The 16,629-nt window shown below is 68.5% G+C and overlaps 1 protein-coding gene across 5 annotated transcripts in view; it reads left to right on the top strand.

The window, feature by feature from the left end:
• MEGF6 (multiple EGF like domains 6) overlaps nt 1-16,245 on the top strand; it is an 86,404-nt gene extending 70,159 nt beyond the window's left edge. For 2 of the 5 annotated variants that reach the window (XM_086715458.1, XM_086715462.1), the window contains 24 exons: nt 330-458; nt 2,077-2,205; nt 2,910-3,044; nt 3,130-3,264; nt 6,122-6,247; nt 6,798-6,929; nt 7,007-7,135; nt 7,235-7,366; nt 7,881-8,009; nt 8,087-8,215; nt 8,464-8,592; nt 9,015-9,143; nt 9,410-9,538; nt 9,758-9,886; nt 10,031-10,159; nt 10,298-10,429; nt 10,533-10,661; nt 11,255-11,383; nt 12,344-12,472; nt 12,657-12,785; nt 13,099-13,227; nt 13,319-13,447; nt 14,002-14,130; nt 15,629-16,245. In XM_086715458.1, coding sequence (XP_086571584.1) covers nt 330-458; nt 2,077-2,205; nt 2,910-3,044; nt 3,130-3,264; nt 6,122-6,247; nt 6,798-6,929; nt 7,007-7,135; nt 7,235-7,366; nt 7,881-8,009; nt 8,087-8,215; nt 8,464-8,592; nt 9,015-9,143; nt 9,410-9,538; nt 9,758-9,886; nt 10,031-10,159; nt 10,298-10,429; nt 10,533-10,661; nt 11,255-11,383; nt 12,344-12,472; nt 12,657-12,785; nt 13,099-13,227; nt 13,319-13,447; nt 14,002-14,130; nt 15,629-15,693 — 3,050 coding nt within the window. In that variant the 3' untranslated portion in view covers nt 15,694-16,245. Of the gene's footprint in view, nt 1-329; nt 459-2,076; nt 2,206-2,909; nt 3,045-3,129; nt 3,265-6,121; nt 6,248-6,797; nt 6,930-7,006; nt 7,136-7,234; nt 7,367-7,880; nt 8,010-8,086; nt 8,216-8,463; nt 8,593-9,014; nt 9,144-9,409; nt 9,539-9,757; nt 9,887-10,030; nt 10,160-10,297; nt 10,430-10,532; nt 10,662-11,254; nt 11,384-12,343; nt 12,473-12,656; nt 12,786-13,098; nt 13,228-13,315; nt 13,448-14,001; nt 14,131-15,628 lie in introns of all 5 variants that reach the window. The other 3 variants (XM_086715457.1, XM_086715461.1, XM_086715460.1) reach the window with 2 other exon arrangements.
• Nucleotides 16,246-16,629: the final 384 nt, after the last annotated feature.

Below are 16,629 nucleotides of genomic sequence, written 5' to 3'. Positions count from 1 at the left end.
CCCTGAGACCTGCTGTCCCAGCCCCCACCCGGTGACCAGCCCCTCTCAGGCGCACGTGGGTGGGCGGTCTCAGGGCCGTGGTGACCGTCCCCGAGGGTTTACCTGCTGAGAGCACCGCACAGGAGGTGCACGTACTGGGGTTTAGAGGGAGGGAGTGTGGTGATCGATTAGTGATGTCTGCCGTGTGTCGTGGCCGGGCCCGGGGCACAGGTGCTTCCGAACTGGGGGGCTCACACCCCGGGAGGCGCCTCGGTGTCTCCAGAGGGCCTCCTGGGGCCACAGTGCTTCTGCGGCCGGTGACCCTGGTGCGTTGCTGTCACCGCCCGCAGCTTGTCCCCCAGACACGTTTGGGAGGAACTGTAGCTCGTCCTGCAGCTGTCAGAACGGGGGGACCTGCCACCCCGCGACGGGGGCCTGCCGCTGCCCCCCTGGCGTCTCTGGAGCCCACTGTGAGGACGGTGGGTGCAGCCCTCCTGGGGTGGAGGGGATGGGACACGGCCTCCCAGCTGGCCTCCTGGCTTTCTCTTAGCCACCTGCCTCCCGCGGGAGTGGGGAGTGGGGAGTGGGGAAGGCGGCCGTGTGGATGCGAGCTTTGCCTGGGGCCCAACTAGAGCTGATGATGAAGACTTGGCAGGAAAACAGCCCTTTCAGAATGGGTTCCCCTGGAAGATAGTGAGCTGTCTGTTCCTGGAAGCATTCAAGCAGACTCCTGGTGGCTTAGTGGGATTTGCACGAGGGAACGTGCCTGGGCCCATCATTGCATGGGACGACGCTAACGTCCTTCCTAACTGTGAAGCATCAACATTTTTTGAAGGAATTCGAGAGTGTATATAAATAAGCTTCCAAAAACGCTTTGCCTTTAAGTCTAGAGGCCTTTAAAATTCTGCCTCTTTTGCCGCGCAGAACGTAGCTAGTGCGTGAACTTCCTACCCTAGTAAGGGGGGTAGTTTTAGTCACTGGAAGCCATCCCTGGGGCTTTGCCCCCCCCCATTCGAGGCTTCAGGGCGTGTGTGGGCCCTGAACAGACCCACGGGGCTCCTGGCACGTGAACGGCTCGCATTGTTTGCTTTTGCTTGTGGCGTGGTGTGGCGTGGTTCCCCAGAGACCTGGGCCTCTGCTGGGGTCCTGTGGGGAGAGTGCACCAGTCCTGGGAGAGGCTAGCAGGCCAGTCCTCGGGCGGGAGGGCTCTGCGGCCCCCGCATAAGTTTCCTGGACTCCGGGCGCTCCAGGGCCCGGGGCTGCATCCCTCTAGCCTCTGCCTCCGTCTTCCCATCTCCAGCTTTCCTCTCTCTTTCCTTTTTTTTTTTTTTTTTTAATTTTATTTTTTTCAACCTTTATTTTATTTTTGGGACAGAGAGAGACAGAGCATGAACGGGGGAGGGGCAGAGAGAGAGGGAGACACAGAATCGGAAACAGGCTCCAGGCTCTGAGCCATCAGCCCAGAGCCTGACGCGGGGCTCGAACTCACGGACCGTGAGATCGTGACCTGGCTGAAGTCGGACGCTCAACCGACTGCGCCACCCAGGCGCCCCCTCTTTTTCCTTTTAAGGACACTCAGGGGATTAGGCCACTTGGATAACCAAGGGGGGTTCTCACCTGCAGATCCTGGGGATTTAGACAGCCGGTTGGGGCTGTGTGTCCCTCCTTCCCTGAGGGCCAGAGGTTAGGCTAGGTGACCACCGAGGGACGGAAGTCAGGATGCTGTAGATGGGGATGGGGCATAGGAGATCGGGGGAGTCTCTGTGCATCCCACGCATATGCTGAAGAATGTCCTTGGCTTTGCACCCCGGGCCATCCTCCAGGCCACAGATGCTGGGGAGACGGGCCAGCCAGGGCAGATGGCCATATGTATGGCTCATCTTGTGTCTGCCCTGTCCTCATGGTGCCCTTGCCTGCCCCCCGGGCCCCTCCCTGTCTGGGGTGCAGAGTCCTCTGACTGCTGGTGGCACCAGAGCCCTCTGCCCCAGTGGCCCGGGCCACTCCTAGCTCCTGTGCTAGGCACTGGGGCCCCCGGGAGCATCTCCACGGCCTGAGGACATGTCTAGGGGGTCACTCAGCAGGCCCTGCCTCCCCCAGGCTGCCCCAAGGGCTTCTACGGCAAGCAGTGCCACAAGAAGTGCCACTGTGCCAATCGTGGCCGGTGCCACCGCCTCTATGGGGCCTGCCTCTGCGACCCGGGGCTCTACGGCCGTTTCTGCCACCTGGGTGAGTCCCCCGCCCTGGCTGCCTGCGCCCAAGGGGATGGCCGAGGGCTCCTTCTGTGCCTTGCTGCCCGTGCTGAGGCTTGGGTGTGGCGTCACCACCTGCAGATGACGATGCAGGGCTGGCGAGGCCCCCCCCGCCCCGGCTGGGATGTGGGGTCCGCCCCCGGGGCTGTGGGCTCAGAGCCTCGTCTTCTGAACTGCGCTGGCCTTCAGGGTGTCTCCCGTTACCTCCCGGCCCCACCCGGGCTAGTGGGTGGGCTGGCTTCCCTCTGAACGGGGCACGGGCTCACCTTGGCTTTTGGGGTTCCCTGGCAGCCAGGGGGAGTCCCGAGTCCCCAGCGGGGCCACCCCTCCCTGGTGGGCCATGGAGCAAAGGTGGGTGACGATGAGCCGACCTCACCGGGGAGCTCTCCACGTTCCCCTGTAGAAGGATCATTTAAAGGGGAGGAACCGGGAGTCCGAGGCTCTCCCCGCTGGGAAGTGGTGGCACCCCGGGCACGCGCCCACACTCTGCCGAGACCGTCTCTCATCTATACAACGGGCACGCGGGTCGCAGCCCCCTGGGACACCAGCGGCTGGGAGGGCAGGACCGCCTTGCGCGGCTCCCGGGGACACGTGTCAGTGAGCGGGAGCTGGAGAGCTGGGACCCAGGAGGGGCTGGCCCGTGCAGGTGGCCAGGCTCTCACGTGGGCTCTGTGGCTGCAGCCTGTCCTCCGTGGGCCTTCGGGCCGGGCTGCTCGGAGGAGTGTCAGTGCGAGCAGCGGAACACGCTTGCGTGTGACCGGAGAGACGGCAGCTGTTCCTGCAAAGCAGGCTTCAGGGGCGAGCGGTGTCAGGATGGTGAGTGCAGGGGGTGCGGAGGGGTGGGGGGAAGGGCCCCAGCCTGGCCGACCCTGCAGGCCCCTCTCTCCTTGCCCCCCTGCAGAGTGCGAGCCAGGCTTCTTCGGGCCGGGGTGCCTGCAGGCATGTGCCTGCCCTCAGGGCGTGGCCTGTGACCCCGTCAGCGGCCAGTGTGGGAAGCAGTGTCCCGCCGGCTACTGGGGGAAGGACTGTGACCAAGGTCAGTGGCCAGCCCGAGGGGCGCCCAGGGTCGGGTGGGGTGGGGGTCACCTGCCTGCGCCGGGGAACCGGGCCCCAGAAGTGACGGGAGCAGGAGGTGGAGTGAAGCCGCCACCCTGGCCCCGTGGCACTTGCACCTGCCGTGGCCCTGCCCTGGTCATGCAGAGATGACTCGGCACTGGTCTGCTGGTCCCGGTGCACCTGTCAGGGCTGCCGGGGCAGGAGTAAGTCTGTGCTTGGGGCCTGGCCCAGGGAAGGGGTCTGCCCCTCCACTGGTCAGCTAGAACGTGCTCAGTGTGCTGGGGGCTCCATCCCGGTGGGTCTAAGCCTGGGGGACCCGGGGCAGCTCTCTTGCGGTGGGTCTGAGCCTGTGGGACCCGGGGCAGCTCTGTCCCGGTGGGTCTGAGTCTGGGGGGCCCGGGGCAGCTCTGTCCTGGTGGGTCTGAGCCTACGGGACCCAGGGCAGCTCCATCCCAGTGGGTCTGAGTGTGGGACCCGGGGCAGCTCCGTCCTGGTGGGTCTGAGTCTGGGGGGCCTGGGGCAGCTCCGTCCCAGTGGGTCTGAGCCTGCGGGACCCAGGGCAGCTCCGTCCCAGTGGGTCTGAGTGTGGGACCCGGGGCAGCTCCCTCACGGTGGGTCTGAGTCTGGGGGACCCAGAGCAGCTCCATCCCGGTGGGTCTGAGCCTGCAGGACCCAGGGCAGCTCCGTCCCAGTGGGTCTGAGTGTGGGACCCGGGACAGCTCTGTCCTGGTGGGTCTGAGTTTGGGGGACCCGGGGCAGCTCCCTCACGGTGGGTCTGAGTGCGGGACCCTGGCAGCTGCTCCTGCAGGGGCGACTTGAAGCACAATGTTGGGCTGGAAGTGCAGCGTGGTGAGTGACAGAAGGCCCCCCGCACGGCTGCCCTGGCCACGCGGTGAAGGACAAGGGCAGAGCGGTGGGCGAGGCTGGAGGCCCCTCTGGTGCTCACAAGCCGCAGGCAGATGAGGAGGAAGAAAGCCCCCCGCGTGGGTCCTGGGGCTGCCCAGCCCTACTCTTGGGGTGTGGACAAGTGGGGACCTTCCAGAGCACACGGTGTGAGCACTGTTTGCACCTGTTGGCCCAAGTGGATGGGAACTGCCCGGCCTGAGCGGTCCACTGGTGTGAGCATTCTTGGGGGGGGGGGACTGGCTGGCTCGAGCTCCCCCTAGTCTTGGCCTGTCCTGTCCCGGGAACCAGGAGGGGATTGGAGGCCACTACCCAGCCTGAGGCGAGTCAGTGTCTCCCTGTGCACCAGGCCGGGTCGCTCTAGAGGGGTGGTCCTAGAGGCCAAGGTGATGATCTCGCAGAGCTCTCGGGTCCCAGGGGTCCAGGAGGAGTGTGTGGGGGGCTGGGAACCCAGCCTGGACCCCCAGCCCCCTGTGCACCCCAAGGGGCTCTACGGTGTCTGGAGGTCTTTAGTAGCTGCACACACCTGCGCTCCTGTCCTACAAGCCCCGGCAGAGCTCAGCGAGTCACAGACTTGCCTTGGGGACCCCTGACTCTCCTCTCTGCCTCCCCCCACCCCACCGGACACTCATGGGAGTGCTTGTGAGCACAGCACACACTTGGGCAGCTGCCCCAGGGAGGGCAGGAGGTCTCTCCGGACACCGTCACCTGGAGCCCTTCTCTGCTGGGTTTCCTTGTTTCTTTCCCGTTTCTCTTTGATAGTTTCCTGCGCCCTAAGGATGCAGCACAGGAAATGCCATGCATATTTTTTTGGGAGTGATGGGCTCCCTACTCCTGTCGGTCTGGAGAGATTTACCACCCCAAATGTGTGTCTGCCGGGCCCCCTGAGGCCCCACGGGGCAGCTTCAGCTGGTGCCGTCACCGGCCTCCGTCCCCTGGTCCCCACTGCGCGGCTGCCCGTGTGCGCCTCCGGTCCTGCTCAGGTGCCCTTGCCCCGGGGGCGGGGGGAAGCGGGTGCGTGCCCCCGCCCAGGACGGGCCCTCAGGACAAGGGTCCACAGATGTGTCCTCAGTCCCAGAGCCCCCTCCAGGGACTCCACCCACCCCTCCGACACTCTGCCCCAGGGCAGGGTGCTTGCTCCCCACTCCCCCAAGGGCGCTTTTTGACTCCTTGGGCGTGGAGCTCGGCCCCACAGCCCATCCCCTCCAGGGGCTGCGCCCTTCTTCCTGGGTCTGCCAGAGCTTTCCTGCGGCAAGGGGCAGAGCTGCAGGGGGCCCCAGGGTTACTGTGGGGTGTGGGGGGAGGCCGTGCCCAGGCTGGTCGGAGGCTTAGGGCGCCCTGGGCTCTGCGTGTTCTCTTGGGGAGGGCGCAGAGGCTCCCAGCACCTGCACCCGCAGAGCCCGGCGTCTTCGCCCCTCAGCAGGCTCTCTCTCCCTGGTCTTGGCTCTTCCCCCAGGGTCTTGCTGCCCATCTGCTGGGCAGAGGAAGAGGGGGCCCCAGGACTCTGGGAGGCCCCCCCCCCACCCTCCTAATGTGTCTGGCTCCCACGGTAGCCCCCATCCTGTGGGGAGAGGGCCACAGCGGGGGGTAAAGTGGTGTGTGTAGACCCCCGCCTCACCCCAGCCCGTACTCTGGGGATCTGAGACGGGGCCACACCTGTCCTGGGCTTCCTGGCTGGCGGGGAGGGGGGGAGGAAGGAGGGCAGAACTGCCTCCAGCTCCAGTGTGCTTGGGGGCCCGCAGAGTCTTCCCTGTGCCCCCTGCCCCCACCTACCCCATGCACGGTCAGCCCAAGCAGGCCCCTCCCTGCCGGCGTGCTCCGCGCCCTGCCTGTTCCTATGACCACCATGGTCACCCAGGGGACTCTGGCTGTGCCCAGCAGCCCCACTGGGGTAGGGGGTTGGCGAGGCCCCACCTACCTGTTCCTTCCTGCAGAGTGCCCGGAGGGGACGTTCGGTGTGAACTGCTCGGGCTCCTGCTCCTGTGGGGGGGCACCCTGCGACCGGATCACGGGGCAATGCCAGTGCCCTCCAGGGAGGACTGGGGACGACTGTGGGGCAGGTGAGTGGTAGCAGTGTCCTGAGATCCCCTCCCCCCTGCGCTGCACAAGGCTGGGTGGTCCCAGCCCGGACCGTGTTTGGGGACCCCGGCCCCAACTGCATTTGGGGACCCCCAGCCCTGGCCCCATCCTCAGCAGCTGAGACCCCCCGCTGAATCACGCTTGGGTCTGGGGGTGGGGACCGAGCTGACCTACGTGCACCAGGAGCCTGTCCGCCACGGCGACGGACCGGCCAGCCGAGCCGCCTGCCCTCCCTGCGGGCGGTGCTGTGCCCTCTGGGCTGCCGGCTTATGGGGGTCTCCCAGCCTCTCTGATGCACTCCCCAGTTTGCCTGTTGAGCCGTCCTGGGGCAGGGGCTCCTCTTTGGGGGTGGTCCTCTGCAGCCCGCAGCCCAAGGAGGGGCCGGGGGCTCCCATGACCCGTTCCTCTCCCTCCCCTGGGCCGGCTCAGTTGGTGCCACCGCTAGGCTGGGACACAGGGTCTGTACCGTGCTCCCCCGGGCCAGCAAGGCCCCCCGGGAAGACTGACTGGCTGTGGTGGGGGGGGGGGTAGATTGTCCCGAAGGCCGCTGGGGGCTGGGCTGCCAGGAAATCTGCCCCGCGTGTGAGCACGGTGCCGTCTGCGAGCCCGGGACCGGAGCCTGCCTGTGCCGCCCCGGCTACACGGGCAGCCGCTGCCAGGACGGTGAGTCCCATGTCCCCCCGACCTCAGACCCTAGCCCGGGCGGCCCCATCCACCGCTCACGCTTCCTCGTCCTGCAGCGTGCCCGGCGGGCTGGTTTGGGCCCGGCTGCCAGATGAGGTGCTCCTGTGCCAATGACGGGCACTGCCACCCGGTGACCGGACGTTGCAGCTGTGCCCCCGGGTGGACCGGCCTCAGCTGCCAGAGAGGTGTGTGGGCCCGGGGGTGGGGGTGGGGGGGGCGAGGAGGAGACGGGATGCTCGCGGGTTCTGCCGGGCCTGTGCGGGCTGACCTGGGTTGTGTTGCAGCCTGCGACAGCGGCCACTGGGGACCCAACTGCAGCCACACCTGCAGCTGCAGTGTAGGCCACGGGAGTTGCGATGCAGTCAGCGGCCTGTGTGCATGTGAGGCCGGCTACGCGGGCCCGCGGTGCGAGCAGCGTGAGTCCTGGCCCGCCCACAGGCGTGCTCCCACGCGTGTGCACGCACGCACGCAAGTGCTGGGGGCCTTAGTCCTGGGACAGGCAGGGGTCCCCTCCCCCAGCTCCCCCTGCCCCCCAGCTCCCCCTGCCCCCCCAGCTCCCCCTGCCCTGCTGGGCCCAGGCAGCCCCCATGTACCTGGGCCTGAGATACAGGCACACTTGGAGCAGCAGACAGGGAGAGGTGGGGTCTGTTGCACCCCACGGGGCACCCGGAGGAGGGGGGGACCAAGGGCCACGACCTTCTGCGTGTGCCCCCCTACAGCTGGGCCCAGGGGGTCCAAAGTCATGCTGGGGCTCCTCTCCTGGGGGCTCAGTCCTTAGCTGGCTGGGCAGGGAGGGGGTGGAGGCAGGTAGATGAGCCCCTTGGGGACTGCCCCGCGGTCCCGTCCCCCAGCTCGGATGGCAGAGGCACAGGCAGGTGTCTGTCAGTGTCTCCCCACCTGCTGACGCTGGGCGGGGGCTGCACGGCTCAGGGTGTCCCCAGGGCTACTTCGGGCCGGGCTGCGGGCGGCGGTGCCAGTGTGAGCACGGGGCAGCTTGTGACCACGTCAGCGGGGCTTGCACCTGCCCGGCCGGCTGGAGGGGAACCTTCTGTGAACGTGGTGAGCTGGGCCGTGGGCCGGGGCTGGCGGTGGGCCCCGTTTCCTGGCTGTCTGCCATCACCGCCCGCTCTCCGCAGCTTGCCCGGCGGGCTTCTTTGGACTGGATTGCCGTGGCGTCTGTGACTGTGTCGCCGGAGCCTCCTGCGACTCCGTGAGCGGCTCTTGCCTCTGCCCCGCCGGCCGCCGGGGCCCCCGCTGTGCCCAGGGTACGAGAGGCCCAGGCGGCCCCGGGGGCTATGGGAGGGGGGCCGGGTCCACGGAGCCAGACTCGCGTCTAGGGCCTCTTCCTGGGTGTTCGACGCTGCCTGGTGGCCACCTGGGAAACGCTGCCTTTGCCCACAAGGGCCAGCATGTTGGTCTCTGTGGCCACCCTGCCTGTGCCCAGCTGCCCCGGATCTGCTGCAGCCCTGGCCAGGGCCGCTCCCCAGACCCCTGACTGTCCCCTGTCCTGCAGCCTGCCCAGCCCACTCCTACGGACACAACTGCAGCCAAGCCTGCACCTGCTTCAACGGGGCCTCCTGTGACCCTGTCCACGGACAGTGCCGCTGTGGCCCTGGCTGGATGGGCCCCACGTGCCTGGAGGGTAAGCCCTCCCGAGGAGGGGTCCTTTAGGAGCAAACAGTCCCACCCCGGGGAGTCTGGAACCAAGGATTGTGTCAGCCCTTCGATGAGCCGTGCAAGGTCACGTGGGCATGGGATGCCGGTGACGCGGGTTTCACCGGGAGCGACGGGCAGGGAGGACCGGGGCCTGTCACACCCCCACGGGGCCCACGGCACCTGGGGGGGCAGGAGGGTGCCGAGCCCCCCCCGAGGTGGGTTGGGGGCCCGGGGTGGCCTGGGGCAGGTTATCTTACACTCAGCCCTGGGGGAGGTCCTCCCCACAGAGCCTGGTGTTGGGTTTTGGGGTGGCTGGAAAGCACAGAACCACCAGGGCCAGCCCTCGACAGGGGAGAGGCGTTGGCCCTGCTGGGCTGACTGGTGGGGTGCTCCCCCCCTCCCCTCCAGCCTGCCCCTCAGGCCTCCACGGCGAGAACTGTCAACATTCCTGCCTTTGCCAGCACGGGGGCACCTGTGACCCTGTCTCAGGCCACTGCACGTGCCCAGAGGGCTGGGGTGGCCCAGCCTGTGAGGAGGGTGAGCACGGGTCAGGCGGTAGAGGAGGAGGAGGAGGGACCCGGGGTCTGGGTTGGGTGCCCCGGGTGTCCTGGCATGCCCCCCCCCCCCCCCGACCTCCGTGGGCAGAGGCGGCTTCTTGCTGCTGGGGGCTGTGGCCCCAGACCCGTAGTGTGACTAGCCCCAGGCACCTCTCCTTCTCGACGTGGGGTGCAAGGCCCTGGGCGGGGTGGGGGTCTCCTGGGCGCGGGGGGCACAGGGCACTCCCGGAGCACTGTACCCTGCAGAATGTCTGCCGGGACGCTTCGGGGCCGGTTGCCAACACAGCTGCAGGTGCCTCAACGGTGGCCTCTGTGACCGGTACTCAGGCCGCTGCCTCTGCCCAGCCGGCTGGACCGGGGACGAGTGTCAGAGCCGTGAGTGGGCCAGATTGGGGGCCAGTTGGGGGAAGTCCGGGGGTCCCTCTGGGCCCATCAGGGGCTGGCCTCAGCCTCCCTGCAGGGTGGAGGGCCCGGTGAGGGGTCACTTGGCAGGTGGGGGCAGGGGCGGCTGTTGAGCTCCCAGGGGTCTCCTGTGGGAGGGCTGGGGGGGCCCCGCTTGAACCCCCGGAGCCCGACCCAGCCCTCTGCCTGCAGCCTGTGCCGAAGGCACGTTTGGAGCTCACTGCGAGGAGCGCTGTGCCTGCCGGCGGGGAGCCACCTGTCACCACGTCACGGGGGCCTGCCTCTGCCCCCCGGGATGGAGGGGCTCGCAGTGTGAGAACGGTGAGACCCTCGGCGCCGCCGCACCCGGGGGCCCTGCTGCTCGCGTGGGGGTGGGCCCTGATGCTGTTCCCCCCCCACTCCCCCCCGGCCTGGCCCGCGCTGGCCCTGGGGCTCCCTGCCACCCCAGCACATGGCTTTCCGCAGCCTGCCCGCGTGGCCGGTTCGGAAAGGACTGTGGCCAGCGCTGCCAGTGCCCGCCGGGCTCCGCCTGCCACCACGTCACCGGGGAGTGTCGCTGTCCAGCGGGCCTCACGGGGCCCAGCTGCGAGCAGGGTAGGTGACCCCGCCCGGGCGGGCACAGGGCTGTGCGTCCCCCACGGTGGGGGGGGGGGGCTCTGCAGGGGGGCGGCTCTGGGGCGGACGGAGGAGGCTCCTGAGCCGGGCCGGGACCAACCTCCGCCTGCGCCCCAGCCTGCCCGCCAGGCACCTTTGGGGAGCGCTGTGGGCAGAAGTGCCGTTGTCCCAGCGAGAACCAGACCTGCCACCCCGCCCTGGGGACCTGCACGTGTGCCGCTGGCTACCACGGCTCCGGCTGCCGGCAGCGTGAGTGCGCCGGGCCGCCCGTCGGGCCGTCCTTGGGAGGGCTGCGCACTGCCGCGGGACCGACCCAGCTCCTGGCCCCTGGCAACGGCCCCTGTCCTCGCAGGGTGCCCCCCTGGGCGGTTTGGACCCGGCTGTGAGCAGCCGTGCGGGTGTCTCCACGGGGGCTCCTGTGATGCGGCCACCGGGGCCTGCCTCTGCCCTGCTGGGTTCCTTGGGGCCGACTGCAGCCTGGGTGAGTGGTTGGGGCGAGGGCTGGGTGGCTGGCTGAGGGAGGGGGTGGCTGCCCTCTGTGCCTCGGTGGGCAGGGCCCCTGGCCATCTGCTCCCCCCTCCCCGCCCCTGATTCTCCTGCTGGCCCCAGGCTGGGCTAAGGTGGGGGGTGTCAGTGTGACCCCAGTGTCCCTGCCGGTCAACTCTGCCCCCTTCACCTGTCCCCACTCTCCCCCCCCCTCCCCACCCCAGGCCCCCCAGCCACGCCCAGCAGGGGCTTGTGGACCTCTGTGCAGAGGCCAGCCAGGCATCCAGCTGAGAAAAGTGCCTTTCTCTGAGTCATGTGGGACTTCCCGCCCATCCTGGAGCCTGGCTGGGCTGGTGGGGGTGGGGTGGGGGCATCAGTGAGTCACTGTCGCCGCAGAGCAGGCCTGGCCCCCAGCAGACCCGTGGGTAGAGGGGAGATGCCAGGGCGGGCGGGGGCACGGGAGGAGGTCGCCTCCGCCCCGTCCGGGCCAGACACAGGGCTCCCCCTGCCCCTTCCCGTCCCTGGGCCGACGTGGCAGAGAGAAGGGCAGCCGGCAGCGGCGGCCACCCTCCTGTCTCCTCCCGGCAGCCTGTCCACAGGGCCGCTTCGGTCCTGGCTGTGCGCATGTGTGCAGGTGTGGGCAGGGAGCAGCCTGCGACCCCGTGAATGGCAGCTGCACCTGTCCCCCGGGGAGGACCGGCCTCCACTGTGAGCACGGTAAGCACGGACTCCACCCGCCACTGTCCGTGTCAGCCCTAGGGAGCGGGGCCGATGGGCTGGAGCCATGGGTTCCCCAGGGGAGACCTGGGCCCCCAAAACCGGGTGGTACGTTCATGCTGATGGTCTCCGGCGATCCCAAGGGGCTCGTGGGGGCCGAACAAGTTCCAACCCGGACCCTCCCAGCAGACGGTGGGCGGGCGGGGGGTGGGGTCAAGCAGCTATTTCGTCTGAGGACAGAGCCAGCTTCCTGGCTCATGGCCCCTTGGCATAGCGTCCCGCTGGCTCTTTCTGCTGGCCCAAGAGGCCAGGGACCCCAGGTAGAGGGACGTCTGGAGCACGAGGCATGGGGGCGAACAGGGGTGGCTTGTGCCCATGATGGCACCCGGACCCCACGGCCACAGCTACGGCCCCTTGGCCTGGCCCCCCCACCCTGGTAGATCTGAGCTTTCTGCTTTTCTTTAGTCCTCCTCAAGGAGTCAGTGACAAACCCCCGTTCTTAACCAGCGGCAGTAAGGAGTCATAAGCCTTATGGCCCGGCTGTAGCGAGGCTGTGTCTTCGCCTCCAGGGGAGTACGGCAGCCACGGTCAGTCGTATTACAGTCAGAGGCCACCGGAGGGCATGGCAGCCCGGCCTCCTTCTCAGCCCAGAGGGTGTGCCTGTGCGGAGGGCCGCCGCCTCCAGGAAGGCTTCCCTGACCACCTCCTGACAGCTGGGCGGGCACTCCCGTGCCCTGGAGGCCGCTGGCCCCTTTCATCCCGATCGTCCCTGGCGCCCAGCCAGCCCTGGCATGTGCTAACTGAGAGAACGGATGAATGAGCAGGACACGGCTCGTGTCACTCCCTGGCGCTCGTGTCCCTGGGGGTGGAGACCGGCACCAGCAGGCCCCAGAAAGCGTGTCCCCAGAGCGTGTCCGGCCCCGGCCAGAGCTGTGAGCAGCGCCTGACTTCTGCCTCCAGGCTGCCCTCGGAACCGGTTTGGCATAAGCTGCGAGCACACGTGCTCCTGCAGAAACGGGGGCCTGTGTCACGCCACCAACGGCAGTTGCTCCTGCGGCCTAGGCTGGACGGGGCCGCGGTGTGAGCTGGGTGAGCTCCCGGGCGGCCGGAGGGCCAGGGCCTCGATGGGGCGGGGGGTGGGGGGGTGGTGGCTCTGGGCCCCCTGGAGAGCGTGGGGCTCGGGGGCCGCCGCGGGTCTGGGCCAGGCTCCCGAGGCCGCTGGAATCAGGCTGGCGTGGGGGGGCCGCCCCTCACGTCCCCGCTCTCTCCACAGCCTGCCCTCCCGGTCGCTACGGTGCCGCCTGCCGCCTGGAGTGCTTGTGCCAGAACCACGGCACCTGTGAGCCCACCACGGGCGCCTGCCGCTGCGGCCCTGGCTTCTACGGCCAGGCCTGCCAGCACCGTGAGTCCTGGGGAGGGGACCCCTGCCCGGCATCCGCCCTTGCCACGTCAGGGCCCACCTGGGCTTCCGTGGCAATGGCCGCCGTCCCCGTCCCTCCCCGCGGGGCGGATGGCTTGGGGCCTGGCCCCGCTCACCGTGGGAGTCCGAGGCCAGAGGTCACGTGCGAGCCGGCGGACCTCCCACCCGAGCCCCAGCCGTGATGGGGGAGCTCCCCAGGCCTGGGAGGGGGAAGGGGGGATGCGAGCCTTGGAACCAAGCCCTTTGCTCACTCTGGGCCAACTGAGGTAGGGACTCTGACGCGGGTCCCCTTCAGCCTGTCCCCCTGGCTTCCACGGGGCTGGCTGCCAGGTGGCATGTGAGTGTCAGCACGGAGCCTCCTGTCACCCCGTCAGCGGCCAGTGTCTCTGCCCCGCCGGCTTCCACGGCCAGCTCTGCGAGAGGGGTGAGTGCTCTGCGCTCCTGCGTGCGACCCTGGCCCTGTCCAGTCTGGCGCGGGGACCGGAGGGGACACCGAGCCCGCTGCCTCTCAGCAGGGTGTGAAGCAGGCTCATTTGGAGAGGGCTGCCGCCAGCACTGTGACTGCGAGGCCGGGGCACCCTGCGACCCCGTCACCGGCCAGTGCCTTTGCCCCCCAGGGCGCACAGGAGCCACCTGTGACCGTGGTAAGTCTGGGGGGTCCCACTTGGCGGGGCACAGGTGTGGGTCTCTGCCTTTGGCGAGTGCTGCTGGTGCAGGTGGAGCCTCAGCTGTGCTCCGCCCTGGGCACGTCTCCCCCCTCTGTGGGGGGCAGCTGCTGGAGGGGGCGCCCAGCATGAGGCTCCTGCTCAGGGTTGTCAAGGCCCCACACTCTGCTCTCGGGCCAGAACGGGGGCCCAGTTGGGCGGGGTGGAGACCTGCCTGATCTGCCAGCCTGCCCGGACGGAGGAGGGGCCGCACATGTGAGCTCACGGTTGTGCGCTCAGCTTGACCCGGGGAGGAGCGTCCCTGACCGCCAGGCCCCCTCTGCCAGCCCCAGGGCCGAGCAGGGAGCGGGGTGGTGACGCCGGGCAGGTACCCGGTACCTGGCGCTTTCTGGTGTGGGAGCTCACGTGGGGCGGGAAAAGCAAGGCCTGGGGCCTCCGCTCCCTCACGCTCCTGCACAGAGGGCCTGGGTCCCCTGGGCAGGGCAGGTGGACGGACCCTCAGGCCTGTCTCTCCTACTTCCTGCTGCCTGCAGACTGCAGACCGGGCTTCTTTGGGCCAGGCTGTGCCTTGCGCTGTAGCTGCGGAGCTGGGGCCGGTTGTGACCCCGTCAATGGGCAGTGCCACTGCGTGGACGGCTACACTGGGCCCACCTGCCAGCAAGGTGAGCCAGGCTCCCGAGGGGTTGGAGGGAGGGCGACATGCTTCTCAGCCCCACCCCCGGCGTCCACCCCACCCCACCCCTGGCGTGGGCCCCATCCCTCCTCCCCACACACGGTGCCCCTGCGAGGACATCACCATCCCAGCTGGGTACCCCTGTTGTCCGTATGGCTGCTGATGGGCGAGGTGCGGACGGTGGGGCCGGGTTCTGCCGCGCCAGCCGCCCACGGTGGCCCTAGACGGCAGCAAGGGTGGGCTCAACCCCCGGGGCAGGGCTGAATGCATCCGCTGACCTGGCCCTCCACCCCTCCCCTCCTTGCCCTGCGTGTGTGAACCAGAGCGTGATGGTGCGCCCGTGTGTGTGTGTGTGTGTGTGTGTGTGTGTGTGTGTGCGTGTGCTGCAGTCTATATGCTAACCCGTGTGTGTGCACGCTGGTGCGTGCCCGTGCCCCTGTGCACGTCGGTGCCTGCCTGCACCCCCAGGCAGTGAGGGAGGGTGCAGGAACTGCACCTTGGCCCCTCAGCCCCCTGGGGGGACGTGCCTCTGCAGGCAGAGCTCTGCGGTGCCCCTGGGGTTCCGCGGTCAGCTTACCCAGACCCAGCCTGCTGAGAGGGAAGGGCTGTGTGTGCTGAGAAGGTCGTGCCTGGGGCCCGTGCGGACGGGCTGTGCACACAGGTGAAGCCAGGAGCCAGGCTGGGTGGGGATTCCAGACAGGTCCTCGGCTGGGAACCCCAAATGCGGGCCGGATGTTGTGCAAGCGTGCCTTCCAGCCTGAGGCGGCCCTGGGCCCAGGAGTGTTGGGAGTCCCGGGGGCGGGGTCTCACGGGAGGTGGGGTGGGGGCGGGGCGGTGGAGGCGGGGCTTGCAGGGCTGCGGCTCGGGACGCAGCGCCACCCACGGCGGCACCTGGTGGTCGGCTGTGGGATTGCGCCGCAGGCGCTGCTAGGCGGTCCTAGCAGCCTGGACAGGTGGCAAGGGTCTGGGACCTGTGTCACCCCTGAGCCCGGTGGGAAGGAGGAGAGGCGAGGCCTCCCTGCCTTGCAGTTCTGGGCCCTGTTCACTTTCCTGGAGTGGAGCGGCTAGCTTCTAGTAAAACCCCTCTCCATCCAGCCTCAAAGTCCCTCTTCCCGGCCCTCCGTGATACTGGCCTGGGGGCACTGGGGGCTTTCATTTGCAGAGGGAGGGCCCTACAGGCCTGGGTGGCAGAGAGGCATTTGCTGGTGTCACTGGTCTGTTACCAGGAGACTGAGGCCAGAGGAGGGATGAGGATTGTGCATGTAATTACTTATAACCCAGGCCCCACAGGGTGGCGGGCAGGCCAGAATCTGGACCTCAGACACGGGGTGGTGCAGAAGCTGGGGGGGAAGGGCTGGGCTGTCTCCCCTTCATCGGCCTGGAGCTGGAGGGGCAGGAGGGGACACCTGAAGTGGGAGCCCAGAACTGGCCGGGTCGAGAGTTTCCCCGTGCCCCGGGGCTGACCCTCCTTTCCCCTGTCCCTACAGCGGCCTTGCAACCGGCCTCTGACCGACCAGCACCTGGGCTCAGCAGCAGGGCACAGAAACACTAGCACAGAGGCAGCAGTCAAGCAGGCCCGTCTCCCGGGTGCTCTGGCGACGACTGAGGAGGGCGCCTGTAGGCCAGGACTCCAGCCGCAGCCTCGTCCCCGAGGGCCGTGTGCAGCCACGCAGCCCCTCGCTCTGCAAGGATCGGCTGGCACGGGGAGGGAGGCCCTGGCCGGCCCAGCCGCGAGGAGCCCGGACGAGTGGACCGGCCCTACTGGCTGTGCGTGCTGAGCAAGCCCGCCTCCCCGGGTGGGGACTGAGGTGTGGGCGCAGGTGCGGCAGGGGACCCCTGCCCCCTGAGCTGGTTCTTCTGGTGCTAGGCCCTGGGACTGCTGTGGCCCCGTCTGTTCGCCTGGAGCCGCAGCCCACTGTATTTATGTAAAAGTATTTATGGGCAGCTGGACACGCCCGCCGCACCCTGGGCACCGAAGGCTGCCCGTCCCCTGCGCCACGAAACCCTGACGCGGGACCTTGGGGCTCTGAGGGGCCTCTGGGTGGGGGACTCTGGTACATGTGAAACCCAGTAATTTAAGGAAGAAGCAGTCGCTTCCTTGTGACCTGTGTGCTCCCTGCTTCGGGCTCACTGTGGTGGCCTCCCGGGTGCGCCCAATGAGTGTGTTTGGACAGGGATCCCCTCCTGACCGGGGAGGCCCCGTCTGGCCCCCCCCCCCCCCCCCCCCGCTCCCCCAGGGTGTGGCTGGCACACGAGGAGGGTTGGAGTTTGTCCTGGTTCCCGGTGCCCTGGAGGGGCACAAGGGGGCTGGTCTGTGCGTGGGCCCCTCGGGGAGGAGGCTGGCCCGAGGGCAGGGGTGCTGTGGTGGGGGGGGGCAGGCTGGGCACCCCACCCCTCCTGTCTTCAGAGCAGAAACGGTGGAGGGGTGAAGAACATCCAGTAGAGTGGGCTGCACCCAGATGGTCAGGCCGGACACTTAGGGTCGGGG

Source organism: Puma concolor, chromosome C1 (assembly GCF_028749965.1).
Source record: "Puma concolor isolate L17-30 chromosome C1, mPumCon1.1.hap2, whole genome shotgun sequence".
NCBI lineage: Eukaryota > Metazoa > Chordata > Mammalia > Carnivora > Felidae > Puma > Puma concolor.
The sequence above is the reverse complement of the archived record's forward strand: the minus strand, read 5'-3'. Positions and strand labels throughout refer to the sequence as shown.